General features: G+C 38.2%; 1 protein-coding gene across 3 annotated transcripts in view; it reads right to left on the bottom strand.

Annotated features, from left to right (window-relative positions):
* calcr (calcitonin receptor) overlaps positions 1-25,223 on the bottom strand; it is a 63,579-nt gene that overhangs the window by 19,314 nt on the left and 19,042 nt on the right. The window contains exons 2-13 of one of the 3 annotated variants that reach the window (XM_051389846.1): positions 14,320-14,387; positions 11,414-11,555; positions 10,678-10,785; positions 7,473-7,558; positions 7,213-7,369; positions 7,003-7,113; positions 6,801-6,913; positions 5,846-5,918; positions 5,564-5,674; positions 3,251-3,363; positions 285-450; positions 85-195 (exon numbers count right to left, since the gene is read on the bottom strand). In XM_051389846.1, coding sequence (XP_051245806.1) covers positions 85-195; positions 285-450; positions 3,251-3,363; positions 5,564-5,674; positions 5,846-5,918; positions 6,801-6,913; positions 7,003-7,113; positions 7,213-7,369; positions 7,473-7,558; positions 10,678-10,785; positions 11,414-11,555; positions 14,320-14,364 — 1,336 coding nt within the window. In that variant the 5' untranslated portion in view covers positions 14,365-14,387. Of the gene's footprint in view, positions 1-84; positions 196-284; positions 451-3,250; positions 3,364-5,563; positions 5,675-5,845; positions 5,919-6,800; positions 6,914-7,002; positions 7,114-7,212; positions 7,370-7,472; positions 7,559-10,677; positions 10,786-11,413; positions 12,352-14,319; positions 14,388-25,223 lie in introns of those variants that run through there. The other 2 variants (XM_051389844.1, XM_051389845.1) reach the window with 2 other exon arrangements.

Genomic DNA, 25,223 nt, shown 5'->3' with positions numbered 1-25,223 from the left:
TGAATAATTCATCCTCAAAGCAAAGCAATTCATATTTTATGCTCTGTTGACTGTAAAAACAGTGACCTGACCCTCTCTGCTTACCTGTCGGGTCAAAGTCGACAAAATAATTAGGGCAGTTTTGAGAGGTGTACGTTCCAGCTGGAGTGTCCTCCCAGCACAGCCAGCCATCCCAGTTACGACTGCAGTACAGCCCTATGACACCAACAAAGACAAAATCATCCTCAAAGGAAGAAGTACAATCACAGAAAGCCACAATGAGTCTCAGTAGATATTGCCTCTACCTGATTTGTTGTAAGGTAGATCTCGATTCATTTTCTCAAAGCACTTGTACTGGCTGTCGAGGATTTTCTTCCTCACAATTTCCTGCTCTTCTGGGATGACCATGGGACTGACCGTGGCCTCGTTGGTGGGCTCTAACTCAGTGTCCCCTGAGAGCTGGGCAGCTGCCTTCATTTTAGTGAAGTCAACATCACACACATACACACGGAGAGACATGATCAGCCAAACTAAACAATGAGCAGGGAGGTCAAAGAAAGCATGACACAGAGAAATTTTACTTTTGAGAGTAAAAATGTGTTTGTCCAGTATCCAGTGCCTGCTAAAAACACTGCTGATTTTTGTCCACGTGAGTACCCTTATTTATTATTGCATACTGCCACTTCCTAGTGAGTCTAGCTACGATCTCCTAAACTTCCGGGTAACACGGAAAATAATAAGAATTTTTATTTTTACCCCACTGGAATTCTGTCAAGACCTCCCCTACTGTGCCTCTGATTGGCTAGTGTTTGTTGCATTCATTGGGTTGGTTGGTCAGGATTAAGGAGAGAGATGCTTAAGATTAGGAAGAAATATCTGGATCAGAGCTAATCAGAGGCAGAGTAGTGTAGGGAGTAAATAATGAGGGTTAGGGGTACGTAATGGGTAGGGTTGTGCTGGATTTGGGTACTGGCACATTTTTTTTTGTCCAATTCAGGCACTGCCTGTATATATTTGGTTGATAATGTATATAATGTAGTGTCCCTGAGTGTCTGCATGGATTTTAAAAAGTCAGGGATAAACCCAAATCCCCAGAGGACATCCTTGAAAAACCTGCAGTGCTGGTAAGATTAGACAAGAACATCTATTATGATGGTCCGGATGTTTGGCATTGGATTTCCTTTCGAAACGGATATAAGAACAGAAAGTGGTTATTTGATTTCGTTTTAAAATACAAAAATTAAAATTGAAATACAAGGCGTTTCTTTTCGTGGTCAAAAGGGATGAGCGAAATTAAAAACAAATTTGATTTCATTTTCTATTTCATATAACAAAAATAAAATCACTAGAAAACAGAAACAGAAAAGGCCTGTTGTTTCATATTCTGAAACCGGATGTTGTCATTAACAGGACGTCTGTGTAGAAGAAACAGTAGGCTAGTAACTGCGTCAATCCAGCCGTGAGTCCGATTTCCGTGGTCAAATCAGCCGCACTTAAATTTAGAGTGTACAAGTATTCTCAGCATTATGGTAAATGCGGAGAAACAGCGTATTTACTTCCGGTTTTCAAAATAAAGGTATTTAGAGCCGTAAGCTATAATTAAAATATGTTACATTAAAGTGTTTCATGCGCCCCTGATGAATAAAAAAACCATATCAAGTATCTTACTGCACCAGTGTGGAGAAATGCCAAAATAAAGCCTCATATAGCCTCCAGAGATTGCATATTTTCATATATTTGAGGACTGTAAAAACACATTGCTCAGTGTTTCCTGGCTACTGATGGTATATTTGACTTTACACATATGAGACACAAACATACTTAATATCAAGCATTTTTACTGTACCAATTTGGAGAAATTGAAGAATAAAGTCCCATATTTATACTTCCAGATTCCATATTTTCTTATATTTGAGCTGCTGTAAAAATGTAAACTGTAGTGGAACCACCTGCAACAGCTGTCACAGAATAATATAAAAAATAATATGTGAGGAGAGACAGTAGGTACATGGTGTTTTGAAGTTAAAACTAATTATTTTCCCTTTTACCTACAAATGGACACAGCAGAGCTGCAAAATAAGAAGAATGTGGACTGGCATTGCATTGTGTGAAAAGTAAACAAATGAAATTGTGTAGGATTTAGTGTTTAGTGTTTAGTGTTTATATTATCAAGATGTTATTAAACATTTGTGTGAAATTTTGTCATGATTACTGCAGCATTATTGAAGTATAATGAAAATGCTTCACCCATAGCCAGGAAATATTGAGCAATATGTTTTTACAGTAGCTCAAAAATATAAGAAAATATGGAATCTGGAAGTATAAATATGGGACTTTTATTCTTCAATTTCTCCAAATTGGTACAGTAAAAATGCTTGATATTAAGTATACTTGTGGTCTTAGATGTGTAGAAGTCAAATATACCATCCATAGCCAGGAATTATTGAGCAGAGTGTTTTTACAGTAGCTCAAATATATGAAATTATGCCACATGGAGGTACAAATATGGGACTTTTATTGTTGAATTTCTCCAAAGTTGTATAGTAAAAATGCTTGATATTAAGTATGTTTGTAGTCTCATATGTGTAAAAGTCAAATATACCATCGGTAGCCAGGAAACACTGAGCAATATGTTTTACAGTACCTCAAATATGGTCAAATATGCAGTCTCTGGAGGCATAAATATGAGGCTTTTATTTTGGCATTTCTCCACACTGGTGCAGTAAAGATACTTGATATAAAGTGTTTTTTATTCATCAGGGCACAAGACTTAAATGTAACATATTTTAATTATAGCTTACGGCTCTAAATACCTTTATTTTGAAAAGTAAATACGCTGTTTCTCCGCATTTACCATAATGCGAGAATACTTGTACACTCAAATTTAAGTGCGGCTGATTTGACCACGGAGATCGGACTCACGGCTGGATTGACCCAGTCTACTAACCTACTGTTTCTTCTACACAGCAACGTCCTGTAAATGACAACATCCGGTTTCAGAATAGAAACAACAGGCCTTTCCGTTCTGTTTCTAGTGATTTTATTTTTGTTATATGAAATAGAAAATGAAAATCGAATAATTTTTAATTTCGCTCATCCCTTTTGACCAGAAAAAAAAACGCCTGTATTCAATTTTAATTTTTGTATTTTAAAAGGAAAATCAAATAACCACTCGTTTCTGTTTTTAATACCCGTTTCTGAAAAAAATCCAATGACCAAAACATACCGGACCTATGATCTTTCTGATGAATAGTTGTTACATAAACATTACCTTCCATTTCTCCTTAGTATTGACAGCACAGAGTGTGTAGTTGGTCCAGATCTTGTTACTCTCTGGATGGCGAAACCACAGCCCATCTTCTCCACAATATTTAGTTACCTTTTCTGAAAACAACAATTATGTGCTAAATATACAGTGTGTAACACATTCTCCAAACAATTTCCACTCTTTAATAAAACTGCAAATGTGTCTATAAAGTCTATCCTCCATAAGGACCAGTGTGTAGGATTCAGTGGCATCTAGCGGCAAAGTTGTAGATTGCAACCATTTGGATATAGCTCTGACTTCTTGGCGGGTAGGAGAAACCACAGTCCTGCTCACCATTATTGGCACCCATGAAGTTTAAGTACATAATGTGGAATATCTTCTGAAAAAAATGAATCAAGTGAAACATTTCTGTTCTATAGAGAACTCGTGTTTGATACAAAAGAGCAAATGATAAACAACAATTTAAAACAATAAACAATGGGAGGAAAAAATAGAAAAACTTAAAGCTTGCTGTGTCACTGGTATTGGCACCCTTTGCTGTAAATCAGTATGGAAACACATTGTGACTCACCTGTGATAAATAACAAATGAGAATCACCTGTGATAAATTGTCTGTGCCCATGTGACATGAATTAGCCACTGAATGATGACTTCCGTGTTTTAAATAGCCATCTGTTAGCCCCTGTTCCTTTGTCACAATGGTGAAGACAAAGGAGCTGTCTGAAGACATCAGAAGTGCGATACTTAGCAAACACAAGATCTCCAAAGGGTATAAGGCCATCTCCAAAGACCTTGGTATGCTTGTTTCAACAGTGTGTAATGTTTTTAAGAAGTTTGCCAAGCATGGAACTGTCAAGAACCTCCCTGGACGTGGGGGGAAGAGAAAAATTGATGAGAGAAATCTTCGAAGGTTGGTGCGAATGGTGGACAAAACACCATGTCAAACATCCAAAGACCTGAAGGCCAACCTGTAACAGTCTGGGGTCATGGTTTCAACAAGTACCATACGCCACACACTAAACCAAACAGGACTTCATGGTCGAAGGCCAAGGAAGACACCATTGCTGAGGAAAAGACAAAAAAAGGAACGACTAATCTTTGCCAAAGAGTACCTGGACAAACCACAATCCTTTTGGGAAAATGTTCTGTAGACAGATGAAACAAAAATAGAGCTTTTTGGCAATGCACACCAACAGTTTGTTTACAGACGGTGCAGTAAAGCCTACAAGGAAAAGAACACCCTACCAACAATAAAGCATGGTGGAGGATCCATAATGCTGTGGGGCTGCTTTGCTGCATCTGGTACTGGAGGCCTTGACCTTATAACAGGGATAATGAAATCAGAGAATTATCAAGAGATTTAAGAGCGAAATGTCCTACCCAGTGTAAGAAAACTTGGTTTGAGTCGAAGATCATGGGCCCTCCAGCAAGACAAAGACCCAAAGCACACATCCAGAAAGCACGCAGGAATGGTTGAAAAGGAAAAAATGGACTGTTTTAAAATGGCCAGCAATGAGTCCTGATCTCAATCCAATTGAAAATCTTTGGTATGAGCTGAAATCTGCCATTGGGGAAAAGAAACCTGCAAACGTTCAAGAGCTTGAACAATTTGCAAAGAAAGAGTGGGAGAAAATACCAGCTGAGAAGTGCAAGAAGCTTATAAAGCTTATAAAGAAACTGGCTACACGTTTGGAGGCTGTCATCACTGCCAACAGGTGTGCAACCAAATATTAAAGAGGGGTGCCATTATTGCTGCACATGCTGTTTTTTCTGTTTCTTCCTTGAAATTACAATATGTTGAAAAGTTGAAAAAACAACTTTCTTTGTTAAATTACTTTGGACCTCCAATTAAAAGATCCTGATGATATAAATTTGGTACATTTCTATTTATTTCTGAAGATATTGTAGAGGTTATGCAAAAAATGAAGGGGTGCCAATAATGGTGAGCAGTGGCGAAACTTGCAAAAAATGCAACTGGCCCTATCTAGAGCCATTTTGGGCAACTGCAGAAACACGGCGGTTCAACATGGTGGACTCCATGGAATAGAAACGCCTCTGTAGATAAAAACAGCTTGTTCTAACGTAACAGAATCACAAAGATCCCTATATTCAGGGGATTACACTCTGGTGAAAACATATCTATGAATATTATATTCAATTTTTGCTAACAGATCCTCCGAAATGTTACACACTAGACCTTTAAAGCAATTACTATTTCATGGTCCAACCTCTTAAAATATAGTCAGTAGAAGATCAGAGGAGGTTAATAAGATATCACAATCCATTAGAGTAGAACTCTTGATTCTCACTGTTCACCTGCTGGGTCAAAGTCAGAAAAGTAATCAGGGCAGTTTTGGGAGGCGTAGGTTCCTGCTTGAGTGTCGTTCCAGCACAGCCAGCCATCCCAGTTACGACTGCAGTAAAGACCTGCAATACCGACAAAGCCACAAAAATACGAATGTTTACAGGCCTCCTGTTCATATGCCTGTCAAACATGACACTTCAAATGACAAAGCAATCACACTGATATCCAGTGAAGGTATTTGATGATGGTGTAACCAGAGTTACACAGTGATCTTCAATAGACAGTATCACTACCTGATGTGTTGAAAGGTGGATCTCGATTTATTTTCAGGAGGCATTTGTATTCATTCTCAAGCATTTTCAGTTTCTGTGAACAAAATAGATGTTTCAACGTTACAAAAAAGATTATACAGAAAAACTGAGAAGTAAACAAAAAAAGTGTGGCTCAACTCCTGACCTTATTCAACATTAATTAACAACAATCTCTAGTAGCCAGAGCGCTTGGTCGAACCCACAATTGTTTGGGGAAGTTTAACTACAATAGATCCTCAGAGTCTAACACTGAAGATTGATGAAGTTGTTTCTGCTCAAACCAAAAACCAACCACAGGTGATATATCAGTAGTTATGTATTTCCAAGCCCACATCCAATCAAACAACTGCTTCAGATTTTCCAAGGTCCATATTTTGTGCTGACAAGATCTTTATGTTGTTCCACACATCAACTTTTCCCAACATGCTAACTTTTTAGCATGAAATAATATCTTTTCCAGTTGTAAGCCATGAATGAAAACAACGTTTGGGTTGCTAGGTTAAATAGGTTAAATAGTCAGTTCACTGATGAAATAATGAATAGGGGGTTGTTTTGGAAGTAAATAACAAACAATATATTTTGTTGTTTAAGTTGGAGGATTGATCAAACAGAAAGAGGTGCTGGTGATATAATGAGTACATGGTGATCCCTCACCAGTTTCCCACCAGCTTCAACTTAGCTGAGTCTGGTCTGTGGGGCTAAGCTGTAAGGACCACTTGTCTCTGTGATGGTTTTCCCCTGAACCTCCAGCCACTTCAATATGGTATATGGTTTGAGGTCTGAGTAGCGGAAACTAAATTCATGTCATGATTCATTGTATAATTGTGAATGAGGCTACATGTCCTGAACTTGCAAGGAGACCCAGCAGTATTAGTAGCAAACCTGTACAATAAATCCATGAAAGATAGTTCATTACATCAATAATACTAAACATTACCCTCAGCCTCTTCTCATGGGTGGTTGCACAGAGTGTGTAATTGGTCCAAATCTTGTTGGCCTCTGGATGATGAAACCACTGACCATCTTCTCCACAGTACTTAGTTGCCTTTTCTGAAAAAAACAATTATGTCCAATGTCTTTAAATATAGTCATTAGAGGAATAAAGGTTAATTCAGTATCAGCAGGGTCTCACTGCTCACCTGTGGGGTCAAAATCGCTGAAATAATCAGGGCAGTTTTGTGAGGCATTGGTTCCTGCAGGAGTATCGTCCCAGCACAGCCATCCATCCCAGTTACGACTGCAGTACAGACCTGTAACAGCAACAAGGACGAAAAATTTCTTTAGAGGTCTCTTGTTCATACATATGTCAAACATGAAAAGTCATTATGTAGAAAACACAGTATCAGTACCTGATTTATTATAAGATGGATCTTTCAACATTTTCTCTGAGCATTTCTTTTCGTTATTGAGGATGATATCCATAACACCACCTTTTTCTGTGTTTACTCCTGTGGCTTCTGTGGTGGGCTCTTCCGCAGCATCTCTTAAGAAATGTGGGACTTCCTTCTGAGAAAAAAACAAAGACAGTTCAACATACAAATTATTGTATAGAGACAGAGAAGCTAGCTTCATCTCAATTTTCCATTACTTAAGGGAAAGAGCCAAATACCTCTAATTTGTTCTTTGAAGCTGGCTGACAAGGGGGCCCAGTGTGGACCCAGTTACCCAATTCATCACAATGTTTGGTCACTTTTTCTGTAAAGGAAAAAAAAAAACATCAGTGATTACTCTGAAAGCTTTATAAACCATATCCAATTACTTATAGGCACATTATTGCTTCTGTTCAACCTTCCATGCCCAGTAGATAATCTCTATATGGCTCTGTCTGTTTTTCAGCAGTAGTATGTTGGCATCATCCAAACACATAAATCGGACCTTGAATCTTGGCATTACCGCACAACTGTGATTAATTTAACTTGGCACGCATCATCAAACGTTATGTCAAATAGAAAATTCCCTCTTTGGAGTCATTATCTGGCAAATTCTCAAATGTCGGGCTTAAAACCACATGTACTGTAGAGCCATGACTGGGCTAAGAATGAGATCATATATTGTTCCTGACAACAACAGCCATAGCCCGACTGCCTAGTCTTCACTGACAACTCATCAACTGTTCAACAACCAATTCCAACTGTATGTCTCCCCCAAAGCTTCATATCAGCAGCATCAGCTTTCAAATAAGGAGCCATGAGGGGACTCTTAACGTCACAGGCATTTTGGGAAGATCCTTTATGAGCCTTCTCTTACTAAAACACCTTCTCTCTCTTCTCATTCATATTCTCTCTCCCCATCCATCTCTCTGACTTAGACTTCTCTGTTTTTTTTTTGTAATCCCTCTTCTCTTTTTCTCTCTATATACCCTTCATTCTTTCCTCTGCCCTCTCCATCACCTCCCCTCTCTCCATCATATTACGTCTCCTAAATCAGACACGACTTGACTCTGGATCTCTTCAAGTAGACATTATTAAGCCGTGCATTCCTCACAATGTAAAAACTGCTCATATCGTAGTGACTATTTGTACTTCAATCCAAACATTAAGTGTACTTACATTATCAATTTCCACAGTCAATTTCAATATAAATAAATGTCTGTTTTCATTCAGTCTGACTGATAAAACACAAAAGACAAATGATTTACTTTGTAAATCTCTTACACTAGCTTAGTTGTCCTTGACACTCACTGTTGTGAAAATCGTTCTCGATTAAAAGGCAACAAGAATTTGTTTGTTAAGAAGACTATAGCAGGCTACAGACATGCTAGCTGTTCTACAAGGCTATACTTATAAGCAGAACAGTGCTTTAGGCTAAATGCTAATGTTTGCTTGCTAAAATGCTGATGTTGTAGGGATGTTTATTATATTAAGCACAAAGTACAGAAAATGTCTTGGGTTTTGCAGGTATTTGATGATGGCTGTATATGAAAAGTCAAGGGTTTGCCAAAGTAATTACAATCTATCCTGAGGAGGAAATAAATGTCTCATTTCATGGCAATCAGTCCAATAGGTTTTGAGACATTTCCCTCGAAGACAAAAATGTCATCATCCTTAAAGGAAGAGTCCAGGGATCAAAGTCATTAGGCTACATCCTCAGGGAACCATTAATATCTGTGCAAAACTGGGTATGTGGGATTCAACCTCTGGGCACCATAAATACATGTACCAAATTTCATGACAGTCATCCAATAGTTGTTCAGTCAGGACCAAAGTAGTAGACTGACCAACTGATTGTTTTTGCCATTAGATCTGTGACTGATAAAAATAAATAACATGTAAAAAGGCCAACAAGCAACAAAAAGTACCCACAGATAGGAACATAAAATCTAAAGAAAAGATCCCGGCCAGGTTGTCTGATTAATTTTTCTACAGCAGAGAATTTGGCAGGTTACCACTTTATGTAATCGATCACAAAATCTTCCTTTAAATAAGAAAATATCTGCTCACTGCTCACCATAAATCATATCTGCTTAGAACATGTTACATAAAATGCAATTACATTATGCATTTACGTCAGAGACACTTGCGTCAAGGAATTGACCATTTATAGTATTTGGTTATATACTGCTGTTAGATTTGTTGGAGAAGACTCTGGAGGGAGCAGAAAGAATCCAAAGAATCTGAGCAGATTTCTGCTTGGAGAAATAATCCCTCCCTAATAAACACGTGGACATTAAATCTTAGTTGAATCAACAGTACCAAAAATATAGGGAGGTGGTTGGTTCGCAGAATTATAATGGTCGTGCTGTATCTGTGCATGGATTTCATTGGACACTACTGATCAACTGGTAGCCACGTGACTAACAAATAAGCCAGAGATTGTGAAGCATATTTGAAAAATTAATTTTTTGCCATATTTTTTGGTCATGTCCAGTGTTAAGTACTTTCTGAAAGGATGTTTTAGACGCCCTGAGAGAAGTGTTTCACCAAGACATCCCCAGAGGTCCAATGGTGGTATTATTTTCCAATTTTTGAAGGCTCTGAGGGGATTTGTTACAAATACTCCTTGGGGCTGATGTTTAATGTATCACAATTAGATGGTTGAAACCTGAAGCTCCAACATACAACATTTGGATAAAGAAAATATGAGAACAAATCATGTAAGAATAAGGCTGCAAAGACTTAAATATATAAAGAGGTGGAGTCCTCCAATGAGTCTATTGATGTAATAAAGGAATTCTTATCCATTTAAATCACCTTTTTTTTAAATTCTTCTATTAATTTTTATGTATTTATTCCTTAATTGTTGTATGTGTGTAAAGATAGAGAAATGTATGCTGTATTTCACTGCATTGGTACTAAAACTGGGTAGATGTCAAAGCATTTTGTAAATGATGGAAAGTGATAAGATGCCAAAACTGTATTGTTTGTATGGAATTAAGTTAAATTAAAAAAATAAGTTCCCTTAACTCACTAAATGCTCCATCATTTATTTCTTTTTCAGAGTGAAGAATTTATTACATTACATACATATTAAAATAGTACTTTTACTACCAGAATATCTGCAGTTCTTGTATAATGAGTTGAAACAAGTTCAAAACACAGCCTAATAATGAACCTACTTTCCCCTGACTGGCTCATGTAATCATTTGATAAAATCTGATCGAAATATTTAATAAAACCCTCCAAGCTTCCTGAAACTCATTCATACAATCACCCCCATGACCTTTTACATCCATCACACACAAGATTGGATCGTTGTCTGTGTTGCCTGCTGACCTGGAATTAAAAAGTTATGCAGAAAACCCTCTCAATTTCCCACCGCTTCCAATTCAGTGAACGTTTTGTTGTGGATTGGTGTGAGAATTGCACAATTCTTACCAGTTGCGTCCAGGTCAGGGTGATCTGGACAGTTTTGTGTTACAGACGTCCCAGCTGGTGTGTCATCCCAGCATAGCAAGCCATCCCAAATACGTGCACATAACGTACCTCCAGAAAAGGAAAAGAAAAAAAGTGTAATGATTGTTCTGGGTTATTACCAGCACACAGTTTATGTGTCTTCAGTTTTATGTTGTAAATGTAAGTCAGAATAACATAATTTCTCTACAGCCTTAAAAGTGTTTATACTGTATCCCCACAGCCTCTACTCCAAAAGCCCTTTCAGGCCAGTTGCAGTGCTGGCAAAACAACCACTTTCTTGAACAAGAACAATAGTGTTCTGACCCCAATCCACTGTCTTCCACAACATCATTATAAATGTGATGCTCTTCCAGAGATAATTCATTTGGCCTTATAAGTCCAGTGTGTAACAGAGGATCTATTGGCAGAAATGGAATATAATATGCATAGGTATCTTTTCATTATTGATAATCACCTTAAAATAAGAATCACAATTTTTTTGTAACCTTAGAATGAGGTGTTTTTATCTACCACAGATCGTCTTCCATGAAGGTTGCCATCTTTTTTAAATCATTTTTTCATATTTGATAGGAACACTGAAGCTGGGAGAAAAGGGGGCATGAAGCGAGGGAGTTGCAATCTGCAACTACACCGTTAGATGCCACTAATCCTACACACTGGTCCTTTAAGAAGCCTTGAAATGATTTGGGCTTCTCACCGGTTCTGTTTTCTTGATGGTCTTTGTTGGACAGCTCAAGACATCTGTATTGACCCTGGCTCATCGCCTCTCCCTCTGTCAGGCTCTTTCCAGGCCTGTGCGATGGGTCTGAGATTGACTCAGCGCCTGCCACAGTCCTGTGCTGTGGAGAAAACACGACGCCAGAGGTGAGGGGGAAGACGACATGTTTTATACGGACTTGGAACACGATATGGAGTGTAGACGGAGAGTTATTAATATCTGTTCTACATTGCATTGAATAAAAACACAAGATAAAGCATAAATAATGATGATGATGTTCGCTAAATTTATCATATTTCACAGTTTTATCAAGCTTAGATGAAGACACGCACTCTTACATAAAATAAAAATTTAAATGGGAGAAAAAGCATGGAACGTTTTTGAAACATTTTCAAAGCTAATCTGATGAGGATTTCACTCTGCTTTGAAATTCTAGTCACTGACTATTCATGTAACTCATTAAAGTGTGTTTGGGAGCTCACAAAAGAAGTTAAGCAGTAGATTTTCTCCATATGAATCTTATCTCTGCTCTAGTGTTTGTATTTGGAGGTAGCGTTTAAAATGAAAAAGCTTGCCTGTGTGAAATGCTGATTTTGATAATGTTGCTCACTGAAGGATAAAGAGCCCATTTGCTGTGACTTATCTCGCAAATTTTTGGCTGAAAATTAAGCCTGTCGGAGTGCCAGGCTCATGCACTTGCATTTTCTGAATTATTTCAGGACTTTTAATACTTCGTCTGGGAGATTGTCTGCACACTCCATATCACAATTCAGATGCAAACCTCCTACCTCTGTTTCTTTGTGCAGGCAGAAGGAATTCTCATTAGGAAAAATAAAACAGCATTCTTACCTGTCTGATAAAAGCTTGCAAAAGGCAAGACATTTAAGAAAAAAAATCGTCTTCTGTGAGAATGCTGATGTCCCATGTAGCAGTTTAGCAGCCGTACATATGATGTCACTCCAAACATTGAAGTAAATGACGTCATACATACGACCACCAGGCCACCACCAATATCAACTGATGAGATGAACAAGAAAGAAAATCTTTTTTCAAGGGCTTTCTTCACCCATTACAATTCATTAATCTTCCTGAATCAACATGACAAGAACACTCTAAAAACATAAAGCAGAGTAACATAGATACATGAGGCATGAAACATTTGGCAGGGATACTATCCAGGACCTCAATGTCAAGCTTGACATTGGACAGCAAAGGAAATTGAAACAGTAAACTTCCATTTTACACTGACACTGAGGAAAAGTGGACCGAATGTTGTTGTTGTTTTCATAAGAGGCGATGACTCATGAAAGACATCTATTTTTCTGCAGTAAAAGCTTCTAAAAAATCCCAATGTGAACATTTCCCCCCCAAGTTTGTTGCTAACAAGAGGAATATTGTCTTGGCGCTCTACAAAATTTAGAGCCATAGAGTTGAAAATACCATTTATTATAAAACCCTCATTCAGGCAACTGGTGTACTGTAATTTGTAGCAGCAAGTTCTTGAAAAGGATATTTCAGAGTTTGATTTTCTGATAAAACACCCTCATCAGACAAATCAGTATATTTGAACACAGTGCACAAATTTGTCATCCCTACATCATACATGAGATAATCATGTAAAACATTGAACTAATTGATGTAATTTATTTGAAATCAGATACTCCACTCCAACACCCTCAACTGTCTGACTATAAAGTTGGGAAATACAGACATACATATGCTTTATGCTTAAATATATAGCAGGGGTGTATATCTGCACGGGTCATAATAAGTACCTGTAAGATCTGATGTGGATTAGGCAGAGACTTTTCTTTTGAAGGGTGCAGATGAACTCTTGTACACCTGTTAAATTTCCAATATTTCCAGCACAGGTATTTTGAATATATTTTTATTGGAGTAAATATGCTGTAATGCAGAGTTTCTACACTTTTTTTAAATAAGAGAGGAAGTTTAGTTCTTGTTTTATTTTTTTAATTATATGTTTTGCACGCTTTAACTTCTTTTCATTTTGGACTTTTTCCTGGCAAGGTAAAAATCTTCTTCACTATATGTGACGTTAAGTTACTTTGAACTACTGTAAAGTGAATGTTTGGATATTTTTTGAATTTTAGAACTAAAATTTTATTTTATTTTTATGCATAACTAAGTTAATTAGAAGATAAATTTGTCAAGTATGTTGCAGGGCTACCTTGGAGGGCAGCTTGCAATGCTGTTCTGTTGTTCGCTATTGTGGAGCATTTTGTGATTCTGTTCTGGTACAGCATAGACACAGAAGGGCACTGATGCACATACAATTTCAGGTTTGCATGATTTGTCGTAATTTGATGAGTTGAAGTTATGGTTATTTTATGTTGCCGTATTATGCAAGAGAAACACTGCTAATGTTCTTCTACAGATGCACAGAGTTTGGAGGACAGTCCCAGGAAGCGTGGTCCTTGTCTACTATAATGCAAAGTTAGACCCACAAATACACAATGAGGTATTATAGGTATTAAATGTTAATTTAGTGTTTATATCCATGCCAAGTTTATATACAGGTGAAAAGAAGAGATTCTAGATTGTGCACCATGTGCATAAGTGTAAGGATCAGATATAGTGAACAAGTCATAGATCACTATCTTTGCTTTAAGATCTCTCAAGTTTGTAATGAACAAACTGAGCTAATTATAAATTATAATTATAAAGTATAAATGGTGAGTGAAATTTAATTATGAGATTTTTTTGCTGAGAAAAGAAAACCACTAGACCACAGCATATTACATGTCAATTTAATGAAAACAGAATTCTATGTTTAAACACACATGTACAGCATACATAATGGGCAAACAGAATAATGGAGTTAGTTTACCTTACAGCATTCCTTGAATTTAAAAATTAAAGCTTACCACCAGGAGAAACCAAAGGATCCAAAGGGAGCCCGCAAACTTCATATCTTCCTCTCACAGGCAAATCTCTAGAGAGAGAGAAGAAAACAACAAGTTACAACTATCATAAAACAAGATGTCTGCCGTGAAAGTGACTGAACAAACATATGGCTCTTTCAAATCAGGATTACAGCCTCTCAGGAGGAAACAGCAACAGCAATCATTAATCTGAAATGCAAAACACTGCAGCAAATGCACTGCAGTTTGTGGCATTCCACACATTCCCTCTGTGCGTGCGTGTGTCAGAGAGATAGAGAGAAAAGGTATGCATCCGCACGTGAAACAATAGCATGAAAAAGTAACATTATATTGTGTGAGCTAAAGGGGGAACACAAGACAGAGACACAGTCTAGTTGATGAATAGTTAATGGTCATTAATCATCTTGTGCTGAGCCTCCACTCCCAGGCAGCACCAGATCAGCCAGTTTAGTAACTGAGTGCATGTGAGATTAAAATTCACTTTAGGTCTCTTTGCTTTGGCTCGCAGAGTCCCTGTTGGAAGCCCATCACTCAACTGAACAGTAAGGACGACCTACTGGTTGTTCTCCACACCCCACGGCGACCCAGGGGGCAGAGTTTTCAGCAGATAGACACGCATGAGCAAGTCCTACAAGTCACTGTGAAAGGTTAGCAGGATTGATAGTATTTGTTTTGGCTTTTACGCACGCTGATGGTAGGCTACTTAGCATTAGGATGACAAATAAACCTGGAACTCCATCTGCAAATAATTTAAGGTTAGGATTGCTGATCTCTAACCAGGGATCTCTCAAACTTCCATCAAATTTTTCATTCATGGGTTATTAAAATACAAAACTTAATACTGCAACTGATAGTAGACTTGATGATGATTATTATCATTAATACTATGTCCTCTGCCCTAAATCTAGACTTAGAAAGAGACTTCTAATTCTCTTTCACCAAGCCCAAGACCTACCCTCTGTCTCATTTCCATACAATGGAGATGTAACAATTAGTCTATTAATTTCTTAGTGAGTTGACAGGAAATTAATCAACAACTACTTTGATAATGGAGTAATTGTTTAAGTAATGTTTCAAAAACTACATGTCCAAAATTAGCTGGTTACAACACCTAAATTGTGAGGATTTTCTGCTTATCTTTGTATTACGTGATAATAAACTGAATAAATACTTTTTGTAGGACTAAATAAACATATCACCTTGGTCGATGGGCATTTTCCACTATTCTATTTTATCTGAGAAAATCATCTGCAGATTAATCAATAATGAAAAGATTATTATTGTTTGGTTGCAGCCGTACAATATATTACGGTAAGTGGTGGAAGGTGGTGTGATGACTTAATATATTTGAAATTGCTGGCAGCATTTTAAGTTACATCTCATTTGACAACTCATAGTGTAGACCTACATCTTAGTAGGCAGTTGTATTTTCTGTTAGTACATGGTCCCGTAGATTCATTTCTTGTATATAACAAAATAAAATACTTCTTAAACTATATCCTAACAAACACCATACATTTATAATTTAGATTAATCCATAATCATTATGACATTATGGTAATTTAAAGATGCCCCTTAAAGTTTCTTAAAACCAAAGGCGATGTCTTAAAACCAAAGATATTCAATATATGATGGTATAAAACTGCCTAAATTAAATTATCAAAATGTTTCCTGCTAGGTTTCTGTTTCGAATCTATGGGTTAATTGTTCATTGTTGGTTCTATTTATTTAAAAAATCTATGTCAACTTCATCCCCAGTCAATACTATACAGACTATAGAAAGAATATTCAGTATGTGGGTCCAGCATGCATAAGAGCTCAGTCAAGGACAAAGTAAAAAAACGCTCCATACCTCTACTTTGAAAAGAAGTAGGAAAGGAACACATAACCACCAATTAAAGACAAACAGAAGATAAAGGAGGGAAAGTATGGATCCCAAAATGGCCTGAAGAGATGATCTATAAAAACCATTATCATCAGCCAGAGAACAGAGCATTCACACCAGTCAATTATCAGCTAATCACCTCTGGCTGTGCATGAGCATGTGAATTTGTCTAAAAGCGGGATATTCTCTGAGAGAGACGTGTTTCTACAAGTCAAACAACAATTGACACAACTGACTCCATTATTGTTGCTACCTTCAATGTGGAAAAATAAGGCACACCTTGCCAACAGCCCCATACCTAGGAGACACAAATCAAGTGCGAGGTCGCAGGGGTGTCTAGTTCTTTAACTGCATTTTGAGGCATTTTTATGCACCAATTTATGCTTTTTGTGCATCAATTTCAAAGTCCTTGGCTAGGGTTTTGAGGAGGGATTGTGTGTTGGGTGGGCCCCTGGAATCTTGAGGTAACTGTGAGGCTTTTGCGAAGATAAGCTAAGTTAATCGGCTGCTGGATTTATATTTAGTACACAGGCAAGAGAGTGGTCAAAATGCCAAACTACAAACACTACGAGAAGGGTTAAACACATGGGGATGAGAAGATCGATAGCACTCTCATCAGTCCATTCGAAACAAAAACTGAAGACTGAAAACTGTCTATCAACACCTCATAAGAATAGTCCTGGAAGGTACTGACTTTGCCATTTAATTATGACTTTGGACAGGTAGTTTTGGCAGATTAACAGTATGGGAATTGTCTGTGCAAGGTTGAAGGGGAGTATCAGTTAGGATTATTTGAGACACCAATAATCTTTCCAAAATGTCCAAATTATAACTCTCAGTCCATCAATAATACATTTACCAACAGCACGTTTCATATCTTAATATCTCTGCCGCACAGTTTGCTAAAATTCCAACCCCCCAGCTATGGTTGACTTGCAGCGGGGGGAGATGTGGGTTCTTTCAACAACTATGTCTTTCTGCCTTACACATTAGCTCTTTATACATCTCTAAACATAGTCTTGAGAGCATTTTGCAGGCCATTAGGTCCAACGTGGTATGAACAGTAAGGTTTGAAGCATGTGTAGCTCATTAAAGAGACAATGCCTCCCACAGAGAAAACACAGAAAAGTACTCAAATGACTGAGTGCATCGCATACATATATAGAACTTGAGCCTCTCCAGGAATGCTGTTAGCATCTACTGTAGATCAAGTGAAGTCAATCAGTTAAAAAAGGGGATCTGAGAGATTCTGCTTTTGCAACATTAATTGCTACTACTATACCGTACTATATTCTAAACCTCTTTGAGGATAAAGTTAATTCCTGTGCGGTAATAAGCATAAGTATAAAACACTGACTGAAAGTGACTATAAAAGGAAGGTTTAAAAACTGTTTTAGTAAGGGGTTTCTCTTGGATTTGTACACAGACATTGGTTTAGTTTGAAAAGTGTTTTTTTTCCTGGAGTTCTGTACTTAATAATGAATGTGTGACTAACATTTAAACTTTCTCTTTGTATGTTCCACCAATCTGCCTTCATTATCTCTATCCTCTTTTATTGTTAACCTCAGTAATAAATCATTTCAAAACTCAAGTTTGACACAAAATGCATTTGTAGTTTTTGTTCATGGATTCTTTTTTTAAAGAATTGTTCTTTTGGTTGTGGCAGTATCACTGCCTTGGGCTTTGTTTTGTTATTCCCAAAATCTCTATAAAAATAAATTGAATAAAAGTGTCCTGATTTTATCATTATTATTATTCATGTCGAGCTTCTGTCTCTTCCTCTGCCCTATTCTTCTTCTTCTTCTTCTCCTCAGTTTACCCTGTCTGCTCCCTCTCTTTTTGTCATCCTTACATCACTCTGACAGCAGCAGATGGACCCACACACATCTCTTGTCTTTCCTCTTGCAGTGAGCGGTCACAGGCACGGTGACAACACAGATTTGTGCTGACATCACATCAGTGATGGAGGATGCAGAAGCTCGATCTGCCTTCCCCTGACTTTTCACCACTTCAGAGCCCATCAATCAGTCTGAGGGGAGCAGCCACACGGACGTGATTTGGCGTCCCATTTGTGCACCGGGACAAATGAGCTAGATTACAATGCAAGCTCAGGTGGATTAGTTTGACGAATGGACAGGTTGTGGACATTATCCACAAGGCTGTCATATAAGTCTTGTCTAAGCTACATGATTATAGAAGCTATATTAAAGGACTCCCCTTACTGCTTACTGCTACTGAGGTTTAACAGCTCTACAACAACACATCCATAATCACACTTCCTATTAAGTCATATTTAATGTGCAACATAGCGTGGCCTCCTGACTGTTCTGTCAAAGAGAATTATAGACATATCAGTCAAGGTGCACTTTATATCTGTGTGGTCTTCTATGAATACACACAATAAAGGAATATTAATATAAAGGCATTGTAATGCATGGTAAATGTGAACTGAGAATACACAATTTATATTTTCCCTGAAAGTATTTTTTAAATATTAAAAATATAGAATAAATGTAAAAAAAATCCTTGGGTAAAACAGAAAAAAAAGGTCTGCATTCTTTACACGTTTTTGCACATTTTAGACCAATTCATATAAACAAACGATATACATATGCCTGTGTATGTAATTTCATATCACTATATCAATATTTACCATGATATTGGACATTTTCTAGTAAATCTTATGTAATAAAATAACCAGAAAACACACTGATGCAAAAATAAAATAAAAACCTAATATTTCTATGAAGCAGCTCACATATATATATCATCTCATGTTATAATGTGATATTGCCCACCCCTAAAATCACATTACATTACTGCAGATACTTTTATTATTATACAGTAGTCACGTCAACTCTTCCTTGATGGAGCATTCAAATACATTCCGGCATCCGGACACTAGCCGGCGGCCGTGGCTCAGGAGGTAGAGTGGGTTGTCCACTAATCAGAAGGTATGTTGATGTGTCCTTGGGCAAGATACTGAACCCCAAATTGCTCATGCTGCCGACCATCAGTGTGTGAATGAGATTACTTAATTTCTGATAAGCATTTGACACCTTGCATGGCAGCCTCTGCCATCAGTGTATAACAGATGTGTTTGAATGGGTGAATGTGAAATGTAGTGTAAAGTGCTTTGATTGGTCAGAAGACTAGAAAGGTGCTATGTAATTGCAGTCCATTTACCAGAAAATCTTGTGCAAATTATTTTAATGGCATTAATGTTGCTTATCGGCTATTTTCCAAGGTTTGAATGTCTGAGTAAAAAGCATGTGAATATAATTCAAAGCACTGAATTAAATGTAACACTTTTAGCCAGGCGATTTTCAAAGCGTGGATGTCAGAGTGCCTTGATGCACCAACATGGTGGATTTTGCGAACATTTTCTGTAAAAACCTTTTAAAAGTAAGTAAAAGTAAAAAAATTACCATGACGATAACTTGATTCAACGTATTTTCCCTGTGATGGATGATTACATATATCGCAAAATTGTTGCAAGTCTCTGCAACAATGAAATAAATGGAAACGTGGCTGCCTGGAAGTAGGTTACCAATCTCAACACTTTTAGTATGCTCTGTAGGCTCTGTAGGCTGGTATATGCAGTTTGGAGGTAATGTGCTGAAACATACAGTGATATGAAAGACTCCAAAATGTTTTTATAAAAGTGAAAAACTACCATTCAAAGAAGGGAAACTCTATAGAACATCACTCATGTGGACTGATCAGTCAGTTTTAACACCCCCAAGCATATGTCTGTGTTTGAGTCCAGCTCATGACGAGGTGAAACAGGTAAATGGTAAAAGACTATTTTCATGTTTTTTGGCTTTATCATCTATCTAAAAATATACCGAATTCCAGTCTCTCCAATTAAGGTAAAACGAACTAGCTTCTATCGTTTCCTCACATGCATTTACCTCCCCCTCCTCACCCAAATCCCACTTTTCTCTGCATTCTCATTTCCTCTCTGGCCTCTTTTCTATATATCTCCTGCTTCTTTAATCTATCTCCCTTCTCACCTCGTTTCTCTTACTCTCTCTCATCCACCCCCCTCCTCTCCTGCTCAGACTCCCCCAGTCCTTCCTATCCCTCCCTTCATCTACAATCTCCCCCTTTAAAAGCTCTGCCCTCCTTCCCTCTACAGTCTCCTCTTTCTCCCCCTTTCCGGCTACAAGGCTTGCTCTCTGACTCTCAGGGCAGATCCAACAGATTCATCAACTAGCACATCCTTTAAACATTAAACAGGCTCCCGTTATGGTGACACATCATATTTTCAACTAATCTCTCTGTGTTCCACAGAATACACACACATAGCACAGTCCCAGTCCTGTTCCCTGTTCTACTGTATATGTGACCAAGCAATCAGACAAAACACAGAACTACTTAAATGCAGTAAATTACTTAAAGAAAAGCAGCATAACATACAATTGTTAAGCTTCATATTGTTTCTGGACAAAATAAATGGGGATGGTCTTTCAGTGGATGAGAGATATTACTGCAAAATACAGTAACATCACATCTGGAGGCTTAAAGCTATAATATGTAACATTTACACATTAAAATATCAATAAACACTAGACCTATGTGATATATTTTGTTGTGTACCTAAATTATCTCAGATGTTTCCAATAATGTTCAAACCCAGAGAAATCTGTAATTTTATTCCAGTAACAGTGCATTTCCCCCATCGCCTGTCAGTGATGTCATATCCCCTTTGTGCATGTGTCAACGTTGTGGTGGTCTGCCAGAAGTTGTTTTTAACTATATATTTTCACCAGATGCCTGGATCTGTTTCCCTTAAGTTATCAGAGAAACAAGCTAAGCTAACGTTAGCGGCAGCTTGGCTGGCAGGCTCTTCAGGACATCCTTTGTCTGCCAAACAGCGTTGGAGAAATACAGATTTTTAAAGTGAAACTTCTTTATCCAGTGTTTTTAATCACCAGGTCTGTTTGTTTTGGAGAGGAGGAGATAATTTGGCTCCCGGTAAAAACCTCATGAACGATGAAAGCTGAAGGAATCCTAATTGGGACAAGCTGACAGCAATGACAGCAATAGTGGTGAAGACAACTACTTCCATGATCCAACACTACTTCACAACGTCATCAAACTTTGTTTTTTATACATTTTTTGATGTGAGACAACCCACAGCAGCAGAAATTACATATGTTTAATAGACCTCCAGTTTGGGATGTAATAATGCTGATATCAATGAAAATGATTCAAAGTTCATCCAGCTGTCCATCTGATAATGAACAAATTTAGATCACTAGATCTTTCATTTCAGAGGGGATGAATGTCAACTCTATTCCAAGTCAGGGTCTTGATCCTCTGAGGGTGTCTTCTTTAGGGCAGTGATCCCCAACCGGTGGTACTTACTGGGGAGGACGATGTGGAAAATTAGATTTTCCAGAGGAGAGAGAGGGGCCGCCTCTTCTCTGGGAAGAGTTTTGCAGAAATAAAACTTACGAAAGACATACATGGTTAGGATTCATTGTGTTTAACTATAGCCTTAAATAAGCCTAGGTGAAAGATCACAGTTACAGTTCTCTTTAAGTATTTTTTCACTGTATTTATCAATAGAAATGAACACTACATGAATTTTATGGAATGGCACTGAATCAGGGAAGCCCACTGCTGGACCATGGAAGTGATTCTCTCTCATGGATGAGGCAAATAGGTGGCCGGCCATCTATTCATCCTCCATGCCTCATTGCCTCAGCCTGGGAAGATAACCCTTCCGTTTCTGAATCAGTATCCCCTGATTCAGTGCCATCTGAGCCAGAGTCAGACTCCAGAGCCAGGGAGCGTGTCAGGGTCAGATGAGCCAGGGCCACATAAAAGGCAGCAGTGTGACACCATACTGGAAATGCTGCAGAGGGCAGAGGAGAAGGCCAGATGAAACGCCAGGGAGGAGAGGCTGTAAAATGTATTAAAAAATATAAAAACTAAAAAGACGGAAAGAAATTTGTTTGTTTTAAATAATAATAGTTTTTTCAAAATTGATGAGCACTGACTGATGAGAACTAATATCCATTTCCTTAACTTTCCAGTGCGTTTAACAATCGTATGGAGAAATAACAGATAAAATGCTAGCAATAGCAAAACTATTTACGTGGAATGAAACCAATGAACCAAACAGGTTTTGCTGTAACATGTCTCCTTACTAATAGTCATAGCTGGTTGTTTACTGCTGAAAGAGCAGCAGCAAGTCTGACTGTAGTTGACCACCTCCATCATCTGGCCCCTATGCCTCTTTCACAAGCTTCGAACTGTACTTCTCACTGGCTTGCTGCAAAGTGTTATGAGCGCAATGGGTTATGACATACAGGGATATCCAGCATCCCTTAGAATACAATAGCCTTCAGGTAGGTATAGTCTATGAACATACAAAGGTCTATTAATGCTGTCATCATGGACTTTGCCTGGTTACCCAACAAATATGTCCAGAAACTGACACCGGTGGACACACACTGCTTGCATCTGAACTGAATAAAACAATTTCATGTTTAAGCAGCATTGAGCATTTGCCCTTGGGGGCTTGATTCTTATAATACAGCCATCAGTGGTGCCAACTATCCTGGCAAATGCAAATCCAGCTAGACGTTTGAAGCCAGCACAATTTCTTTGAAGCTCATCAGGTGGTGGAAAGCAGATAACCCTGTTTTTGTGCCTGATTATTTGGTGTGCAATATAATTCACTGTGGAACGTCAGATGCCAAAGACCGTTGAGATGACATTGTAAGAAGTTGCGCTTGCCAGGTCAAATGGAGAGCGGAGGATGTGAACGAGATGGGATACCGTGGGTCTGGAGAGGCGGAAGTCTGGTCACAGGACTCTTTAAATATCACAGTATAAGGCCAAGACACGAACCTGGAGGTTCAGTGCACAATACTGAGCTATAAATAAAGATATTAAAAACTGGCATTTCTGTGAAGTGAAATATGTGACTTAATCCTATGTGATAACAATAGTTTAGTTTTTTTTTTTTTAAATATTCAAGTTTATATCATGTATTTATCACAAAAAAAGAGAGGTCAAAATAGAACGATGAGTGGTTGAAGCGAAACACTGCAACTGCAAGATATATTAAATGAAATCAAATATTATAACAATAAACGATATGCTTTAGATACAGTGTGTAGAATTTAGGAGGGGAAATCATGTCTTTCATACTTGAAGGGGAGAGTGGAGTTGTGATCTGCAGCTACTGGACCTTTAAAATCTATTCAATGCATTTGGAACATTACAGGTGGTGTCCATGAAGAGGTACTTGAGATTATCTATAGGACTATGGGGGTACAACTGACAAAAAAATGTTTGGGAACCACTTTTTGGAGGACCTGAACTTTAGAGGCCAAACTGAACCAACACCTCCTCCACTCATAAGAGGGTCCAGCCTCACACAATGTCCTCTTTGAGCAAAAGGAAAGCTACATTTCTTGGACGTTTTCAAAGGTGCCTTTGAAATGGCTTGTTTTGACAAATCAGAGGATCTAGCTCCTGATTCAGCACAGCTATAGGCGACTGTATGTGCACGCTTTTAATAGAGAATACTTAATAAATGTGTTTTGCTGTGTAAAGTTCTGCAAGTCTAAACTCATTCTTCACATTTTTGCCAATCTAGGCAATTTATGACTTGATTTATGCATTTATTTATTTATTTTTACTTCACTGGGCATTGAATTGCTACTGCGTTTCAGCCTGCTCTCTGTCAGTCCTCAGTATGAAGTGTTCATGTAAGAGCTGTTCAGTCAATTAGTAGGCAATGTCTCAGCACTGGAACAAAACGACAACACTCATTGTCCATCAGTCAGTGTTGCTGTTTGGCTAAAGCTTTTGATATAATGAAAATAATGGGATATTCATGCAAGTAATGTTCATTTGCTTTGTAAAACCCAACACAAAGGCAGTGGATTGATCACTTTTGAATGCAGATTTAGTGGCTTATTGGTCAAAAATATCCTTTGTTTCCTGTGAGAATGAGTCTTAAGCAAACCATACAATGCTGGCCCTGCTGCAGTGAAGGATTGTTGAGGCCTGATTTATTTAGCATCCCAAATAACCCAAGAATGTGTGAATGGCTGACCAGACCAAACAGAGTATGACAGGGAAACTCATCCCCATGACGAGTAAACAAATTAAGATGCATTTGAATACACAAAGCCTTCATAGATTGATTGGACAGTTATCTCCTCCAGCATAATGTGATTCATCTTCAGGAGATGCAGGAGGTCAGCGTATTTAATTGCAGAAACAATCTTTCTGGTTACATGTTATGCATCCTTAAGTCGTTTCATTTTTTACAATTTTAGGTTAATATTACCCCTTCGGTAAGTGCACAAAATGTACGCTGGAGGTCACCAGCTCCTACACCCTTTATTAAAAGGTCTGTTGCCTGCCCTTGAAGAGACATTTGGTGCTGTAACTCACCCTCAAGGAGCTATATTGCACCTTCCTCCAATCCTGCCTGTTACTCACCGGTGAAGTGGCAGGAATATGGTCGGGGGCGCAGAAGCAAGAGAGCATTGTGTGCTCTAGTGTTTCAACTGTTCAAAACAAGCCTCCTGTAATAAGAGGACTCTCCCTGGCTCTGAGTAAACAGTTGATTTATACCTGATCTCAAACACCATGACATCCCACACACTTCCTCTACTAGCCCAGGAAGAAATTGAAGGGGCAGACAGGAGAGAGACAGGGAGGGATGGGGGAAGGATTAGGAAAGGAAACATGGATAGCAGTTCAAAACGACTCTGGTGGATATCTCGTCATAGTCTAGACTCCATCCAGATACATTAGCTTAATCCAGTACCCATGCTACTGCTCCAAAGTATGCCGCCTCCCTTTTACTTTTCTTCTGACTGGCATGGATCTTCAAGTACAAGAAACATACATCATATGTAAATTGGTGTTATTCAGTGTTTGCCAGGCAGACTGATGGGAGCCATCTTACCATTTCCTTCTCTCCGCTGATGACTACATGGAACAGGTTGGAGCTCTCCGAGCC

The sequence above is a fragment of the Dicentrarchus labrax genome, unplaced genomic scaffold (genome assembly GCF_905237075.1).
Source record: "Dicentrarchus labrax unplaced genomic scaffold, dlabrax2021, whole genome shotgun sequence".
Lineage (NCBI taxonomy): Eukaryota > Metazoa > Chordata > Actinopteri > Moronidae > Dicentrarchus > Dicentrarchus labrax.
This window is presented reverse-complemented; position numbering and strand designations above follow the sequence as displayed.